The sequence below is a fragment of the Chionomys nivalis genome, chromosome 9 (genome assembly GCF_950005125.1).
Source record: "Chionomys nivalis chromosome 9, mChiNiv1.1, whole genome shotgun sequence".
NCBI lineage: Eukaryota > Metazoa > Chordata > Mammalia > Rodentia > Cricetidae > Chionomys > Chionomys nivalis.
Window position 1 is genome coordinate 21502786 of NC_080094.1, and position 21261 is coordinate 21524046.

The following is a 21261-nucleotide window of genomic DNA, read 5'->3' on the forward strand; positions in this document are numbered from 1 at the left end:
GCTGGGAGAGGTTTGCCCAGGGAGAGAGGAAAAGAGATAGAGGGAGAGAGTGAGAGAGAGATTTTACAATTGTTAACAAGGTCCTGAATAAACTGCTTAGCAAGAAGAGCTCCGGTGTTGCGCGTCTTCCTTGCTGGACGAGGGGGACCATGACAGAGATGGGTTAAATTAATATGTAAGAGCTAGCCAATAAGAAGTTAGAGCTAATGGTCCGAGCAGTTATTTAAATAATACAGTTTCTGTGTGGTTATTTCTGGACTGAGCAGCCAGGAACCAACAAGCGGCCTCCTCCAACAGTCTGTGTGCCTACCAGACTAGATATGGATAGAGTCTGGTGTGAAACATGAGCAAAAAGTCATGGATCTGCCTACCACCTTTCCAAGTGACAACACAGGCATCATCAGGCTGGTGGCCTCAGAACCTCTGTGGATACCTCACAGATCATGTGATCAGGGCTGGTGGCTGAGAGGACATGTCCTTGCTACTTAAGCTTGACTCTCAAAAGGATGACATTGTCCCTGTAGCTCTGGTGCTCTCGACTGAGGACAGCAGGTAAATGACCCAATGCAGTGTCTAGTGAGCAGGGTCCCAACACACGCTAGCTCTGGTTGCTAGGAGAAATACCTGAGTGGCCCTTGACCAGGAAGCATGCACCTACTCTTAACTGTTTGTCCTGCAGAGACCTTCCTCAGCGCCCCTCAGGAATATCCACACAGGCGTGACCACAGCCTCCAGGGGTCTGACTTACCTACTGCTTCTCAACAGAACCATCCTGTCCCCCACACCTGGGATAGACATCACACTTCCTCGCTGCGACACTTTCCCACGTGGATCAGTAAGAATCAGAAGGGCTGTCAGAGCCCACGAAGAGACGGGGAGGGCAGAGAGACAAGCTGTAGCTTGTGACATCAGAGAAGTGGGGGTGACTGGCCTTCTGGAGGTGCCCAGTCTTCCTGTAACTGAATCAAGACACAGAGCAGGTGGAGTGCTAACAGCACTGATTGGGCCACCAGGATCACCTCTCACCTGGCTGGTGGCACTAGCTCCTCATAGATTTCCCTGATTCCTTCCCCACCACAGTGTGTCCAACACAGGGGCTTGCAATGCTGTCAAAACACAAGTCAGATCACGTCTCTCTTCTACCTAAATGCCTCAGCTACAGCAAACAGCCCTTTAAACCAGGGGCAGTCTAGTCCCTGCAACCTGATTCCTTCTGCCATTCCCACCTCAATTACTCCTTCCTAATCTTTGCTCCAAAATTACCCCATTCAAATAGAAGCATCTCTGCTTACCCTGCTAGGACCCTTAATTTCTCTTATCCTGCCCCCTCAGCCCAAAGACGCCTCACTGTTAATACACACTGCCACCTATCTGCTCTCCACACTGGAGGGGACGCTCTGGGATGTGGCACACACCAGTGAAGGGTTGATGGGATGAGGAGTGGGCTGTTTCTCTGGCCTCTTCCACAGGGCCCCACTATACTCAGTAAGCACACCTCTTCCACATTGCCCTCTTCCCCGCCTGCTCTGTGGTCCTGCAATTCTTTCAGATTTAACTTTCAAGATGTAATTCTGTCAGCATCCAGTAAACATTGGTGGAAGTGACAGATGGGAAGGAAAAAGCCAAAGATCCAAGAAAAGGGGACCCAAGGATTCGGACAGGCCCTAGGGATCGGACAGCTGCTGCCTAATAGAGTCTGACCTCCCAGGAGCCTGGGGTCAGAGAATACTGCATGAACTACCAGAATGTTCCAGGATGGAGTAGGGCCTGGCCAGCAAGGACGGGGCTAAAGGCAGGGCTAGGACAGTAAGCACACTGCCCCCAGCGACAGGCTTGATTCTGACTCTTATGCCATATCACAGTCCATAGCAGGAGCCAGGGCTTTGTCTGGGGAAAAGCACAGGACCCAGACCTTGGCTACTTTCTAGCAAGCAAGGTCCAGATGGGTCTAATGGACTAATCCTGCCCAAGGGAGGGAGACATGAGATCTGAGATGGCTGTGGTCAACAGGAAATGGAGACTATTAAGGACTAGAAGGACTCCAGGATTCCCTGGCAGCTCAGGTGAGCACTGCCATCATGTTTTGTTCTGAATCTGCAGGTGTGATTGATCTAGTGTTGGTTTGGACTTCGGCTGTTTCCAGTCATGCAGCAGGGGATGTACCTCAGGCACGCCAACGTCTGATTAGCTAGAGACCAGCATATCACAGTGCCCTGGGAATATTAATATTCACCAGAATGACGTTGGGGACATAATTACTGATGGTAAGAGGCATCAATGGCAGGGGACTCTTCCCCTGCGCAAGTGGTGAGACATTAGATCGAGAGGAGCAGAGAAAGGGCTTGTCATGAGGCTCGCAGGAGGGGTTGGCAACTTACTGCCGCTGCTGCTGATTCTGTTAATAGGATAACCCAGCCTTGCAAATAAGAGCCAGACCCCGGGAGGCCTACGTCTGAGACCTGAAAACCAGGCCAGGTCTTGCCAATAGCTTCACTTCTGGATGTGTTGAAACTGGAAAAGAGCTCTGAGACTAGCCATGGTGACTCTGCTCCAACAGCTTCTCTTCCATAAATTAAATAATAATTAACTTGTTTTCAGATTCTTTATTCAAACAGGATGGCTGAGTCTGATCCCTTAGACCAACGTGGTGGTTAAGAGAAAGCTGACTCCTCAAGGTTGTCCTCTGACCTCCAGACAAATGTAAACACACACATGCAAAGAAAGAGAAAGAATGACAGTCAGAGACAAATACAGAGAATTGCCAATTGGGACATGCAAAGACCCAATCATTTCTGCTTCAAACAAGAGACCTGTTTTTTTCATGCCTCAGACATGCTGTCTTGTATGAATGCAATTTCCCTTCTGTAATTTGTAAAATAACACAGGGCCAATGTTTAATACTTGGAGGACCCTGGAAAATTTGTATCAGTACCCCCAAATTTAACTCTTCTATAGGAGACCTAGGCCCCCAAACCAGTTTGTCCAAGGTCACACAGTGGCTAATTAGCAAAGCCAAGGCCTAGACCTGAGGTCAGGGGTAGAAGGGAAGGCTATTCTACAGAGAAGGGCAGCACAGGTAAATCAGAGCCATGGAGGGCTGTGGGTGCCAGCGAGCATGAGCTCGACTCTTGTCCCCAATACTTACTGCTGTGTGGCCCTGGAGAGGTGATGTTCTCGAGCTCGTTTTTTATACAAGTCAAACGGGGATAACTGACGATTGCAGAGGCGCTGCATGCTGCCGAGAGGATGGAGTGAGAGCACAGAACAGCATTTCTCAAAGAGCTGCTCTTGTACATAGACACAGGGACACTCGGGCAACGATCCAACTCCAGGGTGCTACCTTCACAATGGCAATGTGAGGCAATTTTTTCCCAGAGGTGCTCTAGGTGTTACTGCTTAAAAATATCACTTGAAACTGAGTGTCCCTGAGAACTGAAGCCCCTGCCGCCCATGGAGTAAGATGGGGATTTGAACTTTCTCAAGCGTCACACCAAACTGCTGTTTCAGAGTACACGCCGCTCCTCTTCTTTCACCCCGTGGATTTGCCTGCTCTGTATTGTGCCCATGCAGAATGCTTGTTGTCGGGTCTCCTTCCCCCACACGTATCATTTCCATGTTTGTGAATGTGTGGTGTGTGCGCGCAAGTGTGTGTAGGTCAGAGGTTGGTACTGGATGTCGTCTTCCATCACTTTCCACCTAGTTTTGAGACAGTCCCGCTCACTGAACCTGGAGCTTACCATTTGCTTACTGGCTGCTCAGAAGGCCCTGGGCTCCTCCTGCCTCGGCAGCACTGGGATCACCACTGTGCACTGCTGCCCCTGGCGTTTTACATGAAGGTCCTTACGCATGTACAGCAAGCACTTATCCACCGAGAGAGACATTTCCCCAGCCCTGAGCACAGGTTCATTCATGTTGAGCACACACCAGAACTTCACTTCTTGGGATCTGTGCTCTGAACATGCTCCCCAGGTAATTCTGATGAGTGGGCTTTGAGGACAGGGAACAGCACTTTCCCACAAGGTGAAACTTGAGGTTAATGCAGAGCTCCAGGGTGTGTCTGTCTCACTGGAAACAGAGGCAAAGCTGTCTGCCTGCCTTCTCCAGAAACCGCAGGCTGCCGGGTCTCCTGGGCAAGCTCTGCAGGTACATGTGTTGTCTACGCACAGTAGCCTGGCTGCTTTGGAAACTGGGCAGATTGGTTATTAGAGACTCACACAGGGGGATTAGTCCCAAATCAAAGACTTTAATGTACATTCTGCTCTTGGAAAAACATCTCCAAGGAAACAAGAGGAACCAAGTCTTAAGCAGCAGGACTCTCATTCAGACCTGCTGGGAGCTTGAGCCTCAGAAGAGGATGTCACTGGGATCCCGGGGTACAGCAAATGGCCTGAGGTCAGGATGGAGGGCCTGGGAGCTCTTCTTGAGGCAGAACTCTGCCCACACAGCACGAGGGATGTGCCCTCAAGACTCTCTAACACCAGAAATGTGACAGCACTGAGGACAGCCCCACGACAGGGCTGGGAAGTTAATACCTAGTTATCTCCATGGCTCTGAAGTAAGGTCCCACCGATAATAGGGTCTAAGGGGCAAACTTGGGACAGAACCTTTCTTTTTGCTGTTGAATTTCCATATTACCAGAAAAAGTCATGGTGGCATTAGTGAAAAATGGGACTGTGGAAAGCTTCTATCTCCCACTTGAGAGTGAGAGGTCTCAGAATGGAGCCCCAAGACCAGGCGCCAATTCTGGGAGATCTAGGGCTTCTAGGCAGGAGAGGCCTTGGGAGAGGAAGCTGAAGTTGACCACTTGTCAGACTCAGTGCATCATCTTCCTGTCGCCCTTGCACAGGCAGGCTCCAGAGAGCTCAGCGGCCCATCTGCTGGTGGATCTCCTTCCATTCCACATGGAGCAGGCAAAAATTCTGTACAAACCACATTCAACTTCAAATCTAAATTTAACTTAAAAATTCACTAACACCTCAGCCACTGGGATGGACCAGGTTTCTTCTTTCCCCTGTTACCCAGCTGAATAAGCAGCTAGTCTTTTAGACTTAAGGTTCATTTTCTCATTGCTAGAAGAAATTAGACTGTTGCTGGGGCAGGTCTCACCTGAACCTTCTCCAAGGGCCTTTTTATGAAATTAAGCGCCAGGGCCAGGCTGAAGGGAACAAAGCTCCGCTTTGGCAGCAAAGGAATGTATTTACTGGTGAAGAGGAATCCTGGCTCCATCTCTGCAGGACCTGACTGAACCACTAGGCTGGAGGATTCAAGGACAGATGGATGAGCAGAGACACCAGGTAGGAGCCATGTGGGAAGGGGTCTCCCTGGCTGAAGATCTGTAGCTAGCCAGTCTCGATGCCCTCGGGGAGCTCCACCACCACTGGGGCACAGTCCTCTGGCTCTGAAGCAAAGTCCCACCGGAACTTCTTAGTCAGGTGGGCTTGGAACTTTTCTGCCTTCTTCCTCAGAGTGGCATCTACAGCAATGCTGCAGGCAGAAGAAAAGAAAACCTGCAGAGAACAGAGGGTAAGTTACTCCTGAGAACAGGGGGCCAAGAAAACTGTGGAAATTTCCTCCTAGTGTTCAGCTCTTTGAGGTAGTAGATCAGTTGCTGCTGGCACAGTCCCAAGACACCTGCTATGCACCCCCCAAAACCAAGAAGGAAGACACTGGAACGGGACTGGAATGGAAAATTACCATGCTGGGCACAGATGCCCCGTGAAAGTAAGGCCATCAGAGTTACCACTGCTGCCCCACCCGGGCAGGGAGGGAGGTGTTAAGATCTTCAAGGCACCTGGGCAATAGCACAGAAGAAAAGACAGTTATACCAGGTGGTGTAAATAAGTTTGGGGAAACACATAAGCCCTTGAATCCCATAAAGTCCCAGGGCCTCAGCCAATAAGGCTGAATTGCTGCTCTCATCTTCTAAGTGGGCCACAGAATGCCAGTTTGAGGCTTCTATTCCTCTTAAAAGCTGTCTTTAATGTTCGTTTAAAAAAACATTACCATTGTTGAAATTATGGTAAAATAGATACAGCTACCGTCTAAACTCTTTTTAAGTGACTAGCCAGTGGCACTAAGTGCATTCCCATAGTGCAACCATCACCAACTTCTTAATCTTCTCCAGTGGAAACTATCCATGAACACCAGGTCCCTATCATCCCTTCCCCTGGCTTTTAGCAACACTCTTTCTCTTTTCTTCTTTCTACTTCCTGTCTCTAGGAATCTGACTAGGCTAGGAACTTCACGGAAGAAGAAGTATATAGTATCTGTTCTGTGACTGTCTTTGAGGCTCACCCATGTTTTAGCATTCTGCACTTCTGGTATTCTAACAGAACTTATTTAATGTACAGGAGAATGAAGACATCCACAGGCTCAAAGAAAATTTAATTTTGGATCTTTTGCACAGTTCCTGGCACCAAATAATATGTGACGATGTTGTAGAAAAGGCTAGAGATGAGCTGCACACCAGGCCCCAGAATGCTGCTGGCTTCTGTGACTCTTGCAAGGTCCAGGCTAGCTAAAACGAGCTCCCCTTAACTCTGTTCCTTTAGCATTAGGCTGGCTTCCCTCATGGCATTTCTATATTGTCTTACATCACAGCAGTCCATGCTTAAAGAGTAGGGAATGAATCCTAATTACTTGTGTATTTAACACAGCATTCCATCCAGAGCCTGGCACGGAGTTAGGGCCCACAGGATGCTCACCAATCAGTAAGTACAACACAGAACTTGGCAATAGCCGGAAGTGAGAGGCTGGAACAAACTGCACTTAGAGTCATCACCCACCTTCCCCACCTACCTTCTCAACATTCCTGAGAGTAAAATCAACTAGAAGTGGGCACAAGCAAAGCTTTTGCGAGCGCGAGCTCTCTCTCTCTCTCTCTCTCTCTCTCTCTCTCTCTCTCTCTCTCTCTCAAAGCTTCTAATTTGAAAAGAGTTTTGTCCTTTTAACTTGTTATTTAAATCTTTACTACAAGCCTAGCAGGTTGGAGGGCAGGACACTGCTAATCCCGCTGTACAGATAAGGATGCTGGATCACTCACTACACTGTGCTCACCATGCTCCGACAGGCATGGTCAATCTTCTAATTTCTCCACTATAACCTTCATCTGTCTGGACAGGGTAAATAACATCCTTGAATCTGAACGTTTGGTCCCGTCCTGTGAGGTGCTTCCCAACTGTCCCCAGGTCTCTAGAACCTGGGCCATAGACCACAATGACTTTCATTTTAAAGACCAAATTTACTGAAGTCCACTTTGCACACAATTAAATGTTCCCACTGCACTGTCTGACCCACTGGGGTGAATACCCAGAACCATGCAGCCAGTGGATGATCACACATAGGTAGAGGGTTTTCTTTTGGGATTTAGTTCTCAGCCAGGAAGCCTCTATGGATTTGCTGGGGCAACACCATATTTAGGCTTCGAACAGGTTGGCCCACCCTTAAACTCTCTGGTGTCGCCCTTAGACTTTTAACCCTCATCTTCCTTCTCCTCACCCCTGGCCCGACCACCTTTTATTTATTTTTCTTAATTTTCTTTATAGCTTCACAAACTGAATAATTAATTTGGTGTTTCTTGAGACTTAGTTTAGAAAGGCCTTGAATTTATTAGGTTACCCAGTCTCAACTCTGCCTCAGCCTTGCTCCCAAGTGCTAGGAATATAGGTAAGTGTTACCATACTCTGCTTGATAGTTCAAAAACAATTCAGAAAAGATGTTCTTAAAGTACTGAGTAAGGACTGGGACTATAGTTCAGTGACACAGATAGCACTCGCCTAGCTTAGATGAGACCTTGGGTTCAGTTTTCAGTGACCTCCTTCACGCCGGGGCCGGAGCTGCGTTTATTCTAAAGATAAAAGAACCAGGATAAATTCTATGTTTTCTTTTAAAAAATTTAGTATCTAGGTTGTTTCCAGGTTCTGGCTATTACAAACAATGCTGCTATGAACATAGTTAAGCATATACTTTTGTTGTATGATAGGGCATCTCTTGGGTATATTCCCAAGAGTGGTATTGCTGGGTCCAGGAGTAGGTGGATCCCGAAATTCCTGAGAAACCGCCACACTGTTTTCCAAAGTGGTTCCACAAGTTTGCATTCCCACCAGCAATGGATGAGTGTACCCCTTTCTCCACAACCTCTCCAGCAAAGGCTATCATTGGTGTTTTTTATTTTAGCCATAGAACCTGGAAACAACCTAGATGCCCTTCAATGGAAGAATGGATGAAGAAAGTATGGAATATATACATATTAGAGTACTACTCAGCAGTAAAAAACAATGACTTCCTGAATTTTGCAGGCAAATGGACGGAAATAGAAAACACTATCCTGAGTGAGGTGAGCCAGACCCAAAAAGAAGAACATGGGATGTACTCACTCATATTTGGTTTCTAGCCATGAATAGGGGACGTTGAGCCTATTATGCGTGATCCTAGAGAAGCTAATTAAGAAGGTGAACCCATAGAAAAACATTTAGGCGATGAAAGGAGACAGAGACAAAGACCCACATTGGAGCACCGGACTGAAATCTCAAGGTCCAAATCAAGAGCAGGAGACAGAGCATGAGCAAGGAACTCAGGACTGCGAGGGGTGCACCCACACACTGAGACAATGGGGATGTTCTATCAGGAACTCACCAAGGCCAGCTGGCCTGGGTCTGAAAAAGCATGGGATAAAACCGGACTTGCTGAACATAATGGACAATGAGGACTACTGAGAACTCAAGAACAATGGCAATGGGTTTTTGATCCTACTGCACGTACTGGCTTTGTGGGAGCCTAGGCAGTTTGGATACTCACCTTACTAGACCTGGATGGAGGTGGGTGGTCCTTGGACTTCCCACAGGGCAGGGAACCCGGATTACTCTTAGGGATGATGAGGGAGGGGGACTTGATGGAGGAGGGGGAGGGAAATGGGAGGTGGTGGCGGGGAGAAGGCAGAAATCTTTAATAAATAAATAAATAAAAAATTTAGTAATCATCTAGTTACTTTATTTCCTGAGGTAAAATCAAGTAAAGATTTCTAACACCATAGAAAAATGAATTACCTTAATTTTAGCTGATTAATCTTGGATTTTTAAAAAAAGACTTTTAAAACAGGATGATCACATTCTGCAAATGAATGTATTTATCTAAAATAAAAACCATGGGCCAGGTGAGGTGATGGCATACGAATTTAATCCCAGCATTAGGAAGGCAGAGGCAGATGGATCTGTAGTTCAAGGCCAGCCTGGTCTATAGAGTGAGTTCCAGACCAGTCTAGGCTACACAGTGAGACTCTGTCTCAAAACAACAACACCCACAAAAACCCAAATAAAATGAAAATAAAGCCAGGCGGTGGTGGCGCACGCCTTTAATCCCAGCACTCGGGAGGCAGAGACAGGTGGATCTCTGTGAGTTCGAGACCAGCCTGGTCTACAAGAGCTAGTTCCAGGACAGACTCCAAAACCACAGAGAAACCCTGTCTCAAAAAACCAAAAAAAAAAAAAAAAAAAAAAAAAAAAAAAAAAAAAACCAAAAAAAAACCAAAAAAAAATGAAAATAAAGCAGAGAAAAATGTAGATCAATAAAAATAAAAAACAGTCACTACATGTTTTTCTTCAAATACAGAAAAAGTACCAACACTTTAATCATTAAGTCTATTATAAAATTAAAACAAACAAAACCCCCCTCCAGTCATAAACAGTAAAGCTTTTAAAGAGCAAAGGTCAGTGACGGCAGCACATACAGTCCAGTCACACTGAGAAAGTCAACCACCACAGGGGACAGCTGAGCCTGTCTTATCCTGAAGTTTCTGGAGAGGCCAACAAAGGAACTTCCTTAAACAACACAAGCCTCAAGGGACTGACTCAACAAATCAAACTGGCAGAAGGCTTGGTTCTCACTGTAACTGAAGCGGCTGTAAAGGCAGGACCACACCACTGCAGTGATGAGCAAGAGTGAGAACTAGGAATCCGTCTTCTTTAAACACTGGCAGTCCTGGAACTTACTCTGTAAACCAGGTGGACCTTGAACTCACAGAGGTCCCCTACCTTGGCCTCCCGAGAGCTGGGATTAAAGGCATTTACCAGCATTCCTGGCCTCCTGTCTTTAAATTTTTTTTCTAAAAATTACATTTATTTAATTTACATGTACACACACCATTCATGTAGAGATCAGAAGACAATTTGCAGAAGTCAGTTTTCTCCTTCTACTATGTGGAATCCTGAGATCAAACCTAAGACAACAGAATAGTCTCAGTGGCAAGCAACCTTTACCTGCTGAGCTATCTTGTCAGCCTGGACTCATACCTTTCAACGTCAGTTCAGAATATTTGGGCTGTTTCATCTGGAGTTATAATTAGATATAGGAGCTGTATACATAGCCCTCCAGTGGGCTTCAAATCTAAACCTCAACCGCATCATCCCTTGTTCTATGAGGATGAACAAAACCACAAGGCCTACAACATCTACACAACAGAATTGTATACTCAACTTCTTGCATTGTTTTGAGAGCTATAAGCATACAAAAGCCACAGTCAATGGCAGGAAGAGGTAGAAAAATTTATGATATGAAGCTAGAAAGATGGCTCATTGATTAAAACCACTGGCTGCTCTTCCAGAGAGGATCTGGGTTTAGTCCCAAGAATCTACATGGCAGGACTGGAGAGATGGCTCAGAGGTTAAGAGCATTGCCTGCTCTTCCCAAGGTCCTGAGTTCAATTTCCAGCAACCACATGGTGGCTCACAACCATCTGTAATGAGGTCTGGTGCCCTCTTCTGGCCTGCAGGCATACACACAGACAGAATATTGTATACATAATAAATAAAAAAAAAAAAAAAAAAAGAATCTACATGGCAGCTTACAACAGTCCGCAACTCCAGAGAATCTGACATCCTTTTCTGGCCTCCATGGACACTAGGCATCCAAGTGTTGCAGAAATATACATGCAGGCAAAACACCCATACACATATATTTTTTAAGAAGTTTATGATAGCCGGGCGGTTGTGGCACACATCTTTAATCCCAGCATTTGGGAGGTAGAGACAGGAGGATCTCTGTGAGTTCGAGGTCAGCCTGGTCTACAGAGCGAGTTTTAGGACAAGCTTCAAAAAGCTACAGAGAAACCCTGTCTCAAAAAAAAGTTTATGATAAAACATTATAGACATTATTAAGACTAGGGCTACAGCTCAATTGGTAGAGTACACCCTTCACAAGTACAAAGTCCTAAGCTCCATCCCCAGCACCACATAACCTGCACACGGTGGCACATGCCACTAAACCTAGCACTTGGGAGGGAGAGGCAGAAGGATCAGAAGTTAAAGATCATGTACGTCTACATACAAAGTTTGAGGTGAGAATGAGATGCATAAGGCCCCACCCATCTCAAAAATAAGACAAAAAAAAAAAAAAACCCTATATATATAATTTTTTTTTTTTTTTTTAAAGCCTACAGCACCCGGTATTCCCAGGCGGTCTCCCATCCAAGTACTAACCAGGCCCGACCCTGCTTAGCTTCCGAGATCAGACGAGATCGGGCGCGTTCAAGGTGGTATGGCCGTAGCCTATATATATAATTGTTAAAGATGACACCCAGAATAGTAATAAGGCACAACGCTTGCTTGGAATGCATCTACAGCTATAAAAACACAACAAGATCTCCAAACACGACGGGTTATGTGATATACGCCTAAATACTATGCAATCGGCAGTTAGAATTCTTATTTGTGCATAACTCTTTCCCACACACTATTAATTCCAGATTATCTTTTCACTAACTTTAAACAAATTATGGTAAGTTAAGTTACTTTAAATAAGAAGAAAAAAACTTTGTAAAACAAATCATTTTTATTCAAGCTAAATCCAAGGGATCTGTAAAAGCCAGTGGCATTTATTCAAGTTTCTCACTTGGGAAATTTGGAGGAAAAAAAAAATCAATGGCTGAAGTCATAAATGACTGATTTAATGCACACTAATATGGCTGCCTTTAATGTCTTTAAGTGCACACACACACACACACACACACACACACACACCAGTTTCTCTTCATGTACAGTAGACATTTATGATTCTAAGTAGGGAAGCCAACTCCACAAAACTAGTGGCAGAGAGAGCAGGGAGCAAGCTGAGGAAGCTTTTAGGGTCTGATTCATTCAGTCACAAAAACCCCAAGTGAGTGCCTCTGCGTGAGGAATCTGACTCTCACTGCCAAGACATTGAAAAAAAGGTTTTATAATATCCTAGTCCACACTGTGCCTTTGGAAATATCAATGTCCCTCACATAAAGCTATTCTAGAACCCCTCAAATATTAACCCCAGTCAGAATCCACCATTCCCTCTTAGATGTACCCTTTGCTAGACTTTATTGTTTATACATATACTTACACTGCCAAAGGATTATAAATAATTTACATGTAAAAAACAGGCAGTAACACAGGTCAAATGCTAGGTGTTGACAATAATCAATGAGGGGGGAAATGCAGGCTTCTGGCTCCGTGAGGACTGCTGTATTCACTTCAGAAGATAAGCCTTGCAGGATGCTAGTGGCAAGTCCAGAGCAGGCTAAGACTACTAGGAGGAGGCAGAGACAAGGGAGGGCCTCACAGAGAGGGAGTGTAGGAAAGACACGACAGACAGGAGAATCAGCTTCAGTCTAGAAGGTTTGAAATATGGATGCAAAGTTTCTGTTATATGAGGCTCCAGAGAACATTCTGAAAAACATGCTTACAGTTAATACTGCTCTGAACATTTTTAAATGTGCTGAGAGGAAATCAAACTCAAATGATGTGCTTTTTACAACTAAAACACAGGAAGTGAAGACAGTGTTCATGTGGGTAGTTCTAGTTGTTTGGGCTGCTAGAATCACTTGTGCCCAGGAGTTCAAAGTTAGCCTCAGAAACAAAGTAAGATCCCGTTTTAAGGGGGGGGGGGGGGGGAATGAAACAGCATGGCCTGTCTGGGAGCTTGCTGTGCACAGACCACCGACACTATCCTGACAGGAGAGAACAGGCTAAGAGCCAAGGAACACTGAGCCTTGGGATCAAGGCTGCCACATTTAAATCTCCTAGGCAAAAGGGAGAGCCACAGAGAAACAGGATCAGAACTGCATTTTAGAGCAACAGAGGCAGCAGGGTGGGAAGCAGACGGTTTAACAAGATAACCAGGGAGGTTAATAAACTCTGATGTAGTCTAATGGAGACCAAAAAGCCCCAGCTAGGACAAAGAACAAGGGTAGGTATGGCTTCTGTAACACTACTATTTGGAATTCTTCAGTTAATTCATGGGTTTATTTCCTGCTGACAGGGACTCTGATACTCTTGTTCAGTGACATTCTCACTTCTAGAACAAATCTCATATGCAGCAGGGAATCCTAATCAATGAACCCTTGAGGACAGGAGTCCCAGCTAAGTCTTATTTGTATTCTTCAACAACCGAAGTGGACTGATGTGTGAAAAGGTGCTCAAAAACATTTAGTATGGACTATTTTAAAGGCATATGTCCTGAACATTTCCAAATAATGGCACTAGCTAGTACAGCTCAGGAAGCGGAGTGTGAGGCCTTGGGTTTTATCTCCAGTGCCACATAAACTGGGTGTGTTTGGCACACACCTGTAATTCCAGGAGTTCGGAGGTGGATAACAGAGAATCTGAAATTCAAGGTCATACTTGGCTACAATGGGAGTTTGAAGTCAGTTGGAGCTAGAGAGCTTGTCTAAAAACAAACCCCCAAACAAACCAAATGATATCAAATGTCTTGTCCAGAGAAAATTCCAAACCATCAGCACTGCACAACCCACATGAGCATCCAGCAGTCCAGCTGGGTCCTTGGTATTTTGAGATCACTGTTACAACACAAGCCAGCAACACCACAGCTTTCCTGTTCTTGTGTGACAGCATCCACTCACACCATAAGGGCAATATGTCATTCCCTAGACTGCATCGTTCCCCATGGCTGCGCCACCAATGCAGGCCAGTTAGCAGCTGCCTGGCAGCTCAGTGACCTTGTGAGGAGGTTCCCGATAAAGGGGGATAGAGATTCTATAAGGAACAGAAAAGGGCAGTTTAATTCTTCTCAAGTAGAACATGCGAGGCTCAAGCCATCATTTGACAGACACATCATCACAGTCTGCACAAGCCCTCCAAATGCCAGCATTTCCAGGTAACTGCCTGCTGCCTAATTACAGAGACTGCAATAGCATGGCAATTTTGGAAAAGCTTTGAGAAACAACAGTCACAGGATTTTTTTGGTGGGGTGGGGTGGGGGAGATCTACACTGTATTCAGACCCTTGGGACAAGAACACAAGTGTCAAACCAATTCCAAGCTTCCTATGCAGATCCTGACTTCTAGTGTGAGTCAATGATTTAACCTTTCTAATTTTTTTTCATTTGAAAAATGAAAATAATCTGGTCTGTCCAACAGGGTTCCAGGGAGCCGACATGTGATGGTTCATCTCAACTGCCAATCTGATGAGAGAGATCAAGAATCACCTAAGAGAAGGGTCTCTGGGTATGCCTGTATACAGACTTGGTTGACTAGATTAACTGCCGTATACAGATCCACCCACTTGTCCCTAGGCTGGATTCTGGAATATGTAAAAAGAAGCAAGTGGGTTCAACACAGGAGTTCACCACTCTCTGCATGTGATGTGACCGGCTGCCTCAAACGCCTGCTGCTGTCACTACCACTTTATGGAATGGGATTCCATAAAGTCGCTTCTGTCAGGGTGTCATAGCAACAGAAAAAGTAACTTAGACATCATATAACATAGTAAATATGGTGTTTGCTACCCAACAGACATTAACAAATACTAGTTTCTTCTGTGGGTGGGGATGAGAGATAAGTGAGGAACATCTTGCACAGAACAGGCCTCATGGGGCATCACACACAGAGAAGAAAGACACTGGTGGTACAGAAGCTATGGAAACAGACAACTAGCTGCTTTTCTGCTATACTTCAGAAAGTTACAAAATGTGAGTGATGGAGGCTGTCCCAAGTACAGAAAGGAAACTAATCTGTTTGCCAAGGGAGGAAATAGCACAGGATGAAGATTCTAAGTTGTTTGAAGCTCCTTCCCTAATTACCACACATAATGAAAATTTAATTGCCAAGTTAAAAGCAAATTTCACTTTTTCTGTCAGAGAATCTCTGCAGAAACTGGCACATCTTGTTTGAACAGGAAATCAAAGTTACTTTAATGCTTAAATGAGATCTAAGGAGCTGCAGATGTTTCTTTGGGAATAACGAGTTCCAAAACTGCCTCACTAGGCTGCAGCAACTCAGAGCTTCAGCGAGCCCTAGAAGCTGTTCAAACTGATGCTCTGGCTTAGCTGGGGTTTATTTATCCCCCATGGTTCATGCCTTGGAAGCCCCATGTGTTTGGTGATGCCAAGAGGCAGGGCCTGGTGAGAGGCTCTTAGCTCACCAGGACAATGTTCTTGGGAAGGATTAATGTAGCAACAGTGAGTTCTTCAAAGAAGTTGTCACCAGTAGGGCCACCAGGTTTTGAGCTCTGAGCCTACAAAATCATGAGCTAAATAAGCCTCTGCTGGGGCTGCAAGATGGCTCGTTGAATAAGAGCCCTTGCTGCACAGGTATGATGACCCGAATTCAATCCTCAGAGCCCACACAACTCCCACAAGCTAAGCTCTGACCTCCACAGCATCCCATGGCACACAACTAAATTTAAGAAATAAAAATAAATTAATAAATAAATAAATCCCTTTATTTCAAAGTAGGACGTGTCAGTTATTTTCTTACAGTAATAAAAAAACTGGTAATACAGCTAGGCAGTCCAAAGTGGTGGAAAGGATTCAAATTCTAAGTACCCAGGACGAGGCCAGAGAGAGGATCTGTGGCACAGAGGTGCTTACAACACAGTAGAAGATAGAGAACCAGGAAACACCTCAAGGTTAAGAAGTAAACTCAAGAAATATCAGAGTCATGGAAAAGCAGCAAGAAAGAAGAAGGTGACGCTCATGAGGTGCTCTCACATGGGTGCCTTCCTGTGACCCACATGTGTGTCACCCACAGTTTGCTCACCTGTAAGGTACTGGTGAGGAAGTTGTCCTGGGAGACAATGTCCACAAAGAAGTCGGCAGGGATCTCACCAAGCTGGTGGTACAGGATGGAGATGAGGCTGATGTACAGGGTGTGGTGCTTCACCATGGCGGCTTCTGACCGACACAGGAGGTTCAGGAGCCGCTTCCAGTGCTCGAATGCCTCATATACGTTGCCCAGCAGGAAGCACACAAAGGCAAACTGCAGCTCACCTAGGAGGTACAGAGAGAACAGTGAGATCCCCATAGCAAGGCAACCAGCTGGCACTTCCCTACATGACTTACAACGCCATCATTCACACTAGACCTTAGCAACAAGCGTACCCTTGTCACTACAACAGAACTGACGGTGGGATTCTGCACCCAACAAGCACTCAGAAAATACTTGCTCAACTGCTAAAAATTCAAACCATGGGACACCAAACTGTGGTTAGGTCTTTACACAAAAACGGGCCCTAAGAAAAGCGGTAGTACTACTACATGCCTCACATTTTAGGAGGTGGACTCTAAACCTACCCATCAGAATTAGTAGTAGATTTCATTAAAAGCAAACCTGCCCAGAGCTAGAGAGGTGGCTCAGGAGTTAAGAGTATTTGCTGCTCTTCTAGAGGACCCAAGTTCAGTTCCTAGTACCTGCTACAGCCATCTTACATCTACCTGTGATTCCAGCTACAGGAGATTTGAAATCCTTGTCTGGTCTCTGTGTACTCATACACATACCCACCACACACACAAACACACCACCACAGACACACAAACACACACAGGCATAAGTAAAAATAATATAATAAATTCTAAAACTTACAAAAAAGTAAGTTGGTCAACTCAGAGATTTTGGTTAAGCAGAGAAATGAACTCCAGAATTTGTGAAAACAAGATCAGTGCAAAGTATTTTACAACCAATTTTTAGCATTTCCATGTCACTGAAAAGATCTCCTTAGTGGCTGGTACTCTAAGCTTTCCAGGTGGCATGACCACTCCAGGGCTGGTGAAAAGCTGCATCACATACCGCCCTCCATTCTCAGCCCAGCTCCTCTAGGTCATCAGGGAAGGCAGTACTTCCCTCATTTTAAGATGAGGTCAAGGCCGTGCCCAAGAATGGATAACTACTGTTTTGAATGATGGAAAGCTATAACAGATTTGATGCTGGGTAGAAACACTTTTAGAATCTCCCACAGCAGGAAATTCCTAAATTCCTACTCCAGGGCTAGTTTACCTGTCAGCTTATTTTGTTTATTCAATCATGGGGCTCTGATTTCATCTCTGAGCAGCCTAGTGGCTAAGAGCATGGGCTTTGGAGCCAAACTGCCTAGATTCAAATCCCAGCTCTACTACTTAGCAGAAGTGTGACCTAAGGCAAGTTTTGTAATCTATTTATGCCTAATTTCCTTACTTGATAGTTATAATGAAGAGTAAATTACTTACTACAGTGCCTAGTAAACACTTAGAAAAATATAGGACACAAAGCAACACTCAAAATGCCAGTTCCTATTTGGATCTCCAATTGATACCTGTCTCCAGCAAAGACCTGACAATCCAGAAGCCACGGAAATACTCAACACATCACAAAACACTACTCTACAATCTTGTTTCTATAAAGAGCACACGTAGAATATAACTGAAGTTTCAAAGACTGAAATATAAGACAAGTGAAATGTATAGAAATACACAGTGAAGAGAGAAAAGAAAAAAATGTACTGAACTGTGAAAATGCTTATTTCTAGATTTAAGACTTGGAGTAAATTTTATTTTTGTTTCTGCTCTGTGATAAATACATATTATTTTAAATCAAGAGAGAGCAAGCAGCAATCAAACTGTAACAATTAAAATAAAAATAAAAGCCCTGGTCTAAGTCAGGGAAGGGACCAACATTTTAAGAGCTCAAGCAAAGTGAGGCATCAGATAGGGGCTTATAGGAAAATAGACAGAATTGGCCTAGCAACCAGGAGCCTTGGGCAATGTGGTCTCAATGTGACCACTATCCATCAAATTTTTTTCTCTCTACAGAGCAAGGCTATGCCACTGATTAACAAACATAGGATTATGCACACAGGTTCAATTAAGATGCTCAAATAATTAGATGAATACCAGACAGCCAACCTGCTGGAGCCCGTTTAGATCTCTTGACTTAAAATCTTTAGGCTAAGGGCAAAGATATGCATGTATGATGATGACTAGGGAGTCTACCTCCTAGCTTCCTTTAAGAACTCTGAACTAGATAATCCAATATGAGCCCTCTATTCTAAAACACCCCCACTAGCATCCTCCCCCAAAAAGCCTAATTCCTTCTTACCAAGTACATCCTGGGGGTTGCAAGGAAACTGCTTGCTGAGCACAGTCTCGAGGGCATAGCTCAAGTCCATGCTGTGCCTGGTGATCTCTGCTGGTGTGGCACCTGCCGGGAACATCTGAGTGGGCAGCTCTGAGAAGCGGATCTCTGTCCCAGCCCTGGGTTTCATCTCAGGTAGCCGGGCTAAGCCCTCCTGGTAGCTTCTGCACTCAGTACCGCAGCGGGGCAGATTCTGCTCCACCCTGTCCTTGGTGTGCTTCATAGAGAGTACAGGCAGCACGTCCGAGAAGGCACAGATCTGCCGGCTCTCCGGCTGCAGCTTCTCCATGGTGGCCTCACTGATGAAGCTGGTGAGTGAGATCCATTTCTTGAGTGTCGCATATGGGTAGGGGCCCAGAAACTGGTCTAACTCGGGGAGATTGGCTCTCATAGCTTCTACTTCAGCCTCTGGAGCTGGAGACAAGTCTACCTCTTCCTGGACTGTATTCCAGCGAAGGACTGTCAGCCCCCGTTGCTTGAGGCTAAGAAAGAAGCCCATCCGAGGGCCCACCTCCCTGGGATTGGCCTTGTCCACAGAGCTGTAGTGAAGAAAGTGGATGCCAGGAGGGATCATCTTCACACCCCGGAACTTGGGGCCCACCTCCCAGGAGTTGTAGTCAATGCCAAACTCTGTCCCCTTGGGCATGTTCAGAATGATCACAGTGGCTCCTTCAAAGAAGAGTTGCTTGGCTAACTCAGGATCCATCTGCATGGAAGCCATGAGGCCAGTGGTGGGTGGCCAAAAGCAGGACTCTTTCTTGTCTTCTAGAAGAGCAGAGAGAAACAAACAAACAAACAAAACAAAAAACCCAGAATGAGTTGACCAGAACATGGAAAGGCTACTTCATTTCTCGCACATCATGTCACAGACTGAACTCGATTCTGACAGAAGAAACTCCCTTCATGGGAGTCCTGCATCTGTCTAAGGAAATCAGGATGGGGCTCTGACTTAACAAGCAAGCGTCTTCACTCCACCACTACAGAGGCACCACTTGAGAGGTGACATGCCCAAGGTCACACAGTACCAAAGTCAAAGCCTGGCTGCTGTGTTCACTGCACACGCAAGAATCTGCATCCAAGGCTTTCTCGGAACAGAGGGTAAGGATGGAGAAACAAAAACACGCATGGCCTATTTTAAACTAGAACTATGCTAAAATCATTTTAAACTACATTCTACCTAAAACCTGCTACCAGAGAGTACCATAAGCTCTGTCAAAAATGACCAAATCAAATCTGCTACCTGATTTCCCGTGAGCACGTAAAATTAACAAAAAGGGTTGAGGAGTGGAGAGCTTTTCAAACTTATCAAAAACCTAGTTGAAAGTGAGGAAAAGTAAAGGGTCTAGTCCCTTTGTTTAAAACTAACCTAGCTAAGTAGAGTGGAACGGACCACACCGGTATTCCCAAAATACAACACACATTTAAATAAAGTCCGGAGGCCCGTGGGTGACTTACCGGAAACAACGCAGAGGTGGGCGGAACCAGATCGAGTGAGGATAAGGTCTCTGGTCTCCAAGCTCTACAGTTAAAAGGGGAGAAAAAGTTACGTCGTGGGCCCCAGGAAGCCTGACCACTATGTCCCCGGTGAGGTTTTCAGAGAGAGAGGCCTCCTGAGACACCAGCCCACAAACCCACAAACTCGGCTGGCTCGGTGACAGGGGCCTAATTAAATGCACTCCGCGATTCTGAGCGGAGAAGCGAGGTGACCTGGCCACACACAACGAAACCCGAGGACGAAAGAAGTACTAGGAGCAAACACTCACCGCAAAGCCTCACACACGGCCTCCACAGAAACTGGACGGAAGTTCGGCGGCTTTGGCACGGGAGAGGTGTTACAGAAAAAGTGGTCCGGCGGAGCCCCAGGATGCAGAAGAATTGGCCCGTGCTTGCAGGTTCCTCCTGATAAAGCCCTGGTTTTCTTCTTAGTGTTTCATTTTACCACCTGAATTGTGGATAACAATTTTAATTAAACTATGCACTTCCCCTTCCAGAAACATACTCACCAGTCACAGTCCTTTGGTCTCAAGCAGACACGGGCACCAAATCATGGTCCAGGTGGTGGCACCCAGTAGCCACAGTTAGACAAGATCAGTCATGGCCGGCCCTCTTTAGCCACATCAGTATGCCAGTCACCGCGTCAAAGATGCCCTGTTACCACACAGTCCCGGATTCTAGACACACTTATCCCTAGGTAGAGTTTCAGAAACCAAGGCTGTTGCCTGAAGGGAGAACCAGTTGCTTCAACAGCCAGCACAGCAATCTGCCTGGCAAGGATCACCCTGTGTCTTGTAGGTCTAACTAAGACCTACACAGACAAGCTATAAATGTGCACTGAGTAAGGAAACCTGCCTGTATTTTTCTTCACCATTTCTTTAGAACCTAGTCCATAGCTAGTTGTCTTAGATATGTTGTGTGTTAATTATCTACTACTAATAATGTGGCATAGTAAATGACCATTTGCGGGTCTGACCTTGTGCTAGGTCCCAGAGCCATTAGGAGATATCTATGCCATGCATCGCAAAGAATGGCCTTATGTGATGGAGACTAGCTAAACAGCACCAAAATTCTCAGGGTACGCCACTTGGACACTGTTTCTAACCTTTACACAACCATAGCCAGAGTGTGACCCTCCCTAATCTAGTACTGCTGACTTTACCTGCCCGATTTTCTACCCTGTTTGTGATCTTGTTTATCTTTGAAGACAGGATTTCTAAAGACCTCCAATCTCTTCTTCAGGTTAGTTTACCAAAATCGGTTGAAATTTAAGATGGCTGACAGAGAGAGCAAAAGACAAATCGCCTCTAACTTCATTGCCGCCTGTCTGCCTTTTGGGTGCCATACTCCGGCACTGTGACAGTAGTCAGCTAAAAGGAACCACAAAGGCATGCCCAAATTCCTAG

At 45.6% G+C, this 21261-nt stretch overlaps 1 protein-coding gene and 1 non-coding gene across 3 annotated transcripts; both read right to left on the reverse strand.

Moving 5' to 3' along the window:
* Window positions 1-3974: 3974 nt before the first annotated feature.
* Aar2 (AAR2 splicing factor) lies at window positions 3975-20326 on the reverse strand. Of its 2 annotated transcripts, none has more exons than XM_057780101.1 (5): window positions 20125-20326; window positions 19817-19880; window positions 18326-19123; window positions 16016-16245; window positions 3975-5507 (listed from the first exon to the last, which is right to left on the reverse strand). In XM_057780101.1, the coding sequence occupies exons 3-5, from the start codon at window positions 19080-19082 to the stop codon at window positions 5340-5342; spliced, it is 1155 nt and encodes a 384-aa protein (XP_057636084.1). In that variant the 5' UTR covers window positions 19083-19123; window positions 19817-19880; window positions 20125-20326; the 3' UTR covers window positions 3975-5339. The 2 variants fall into 2 exon arrangements, with proteins under 2 accessions (XP_057636084.1, XP_057636083.1); XM_057780100.1 differs by having other exon boundaries at window positions 18326-19126; window positions 20125-20325.
* LOC130882147 (5S ribosomal RNA) lies at window positions 11423-11541 on the reverse strand. Its single transcript, XR_009057783.1, has one exon. It is a non-coding gene; the product is annotated as a 5S ribosomal RNA (ribosomal RNA).
* Window positions 20327-21261: the final 935 nt, after the last annotated feature.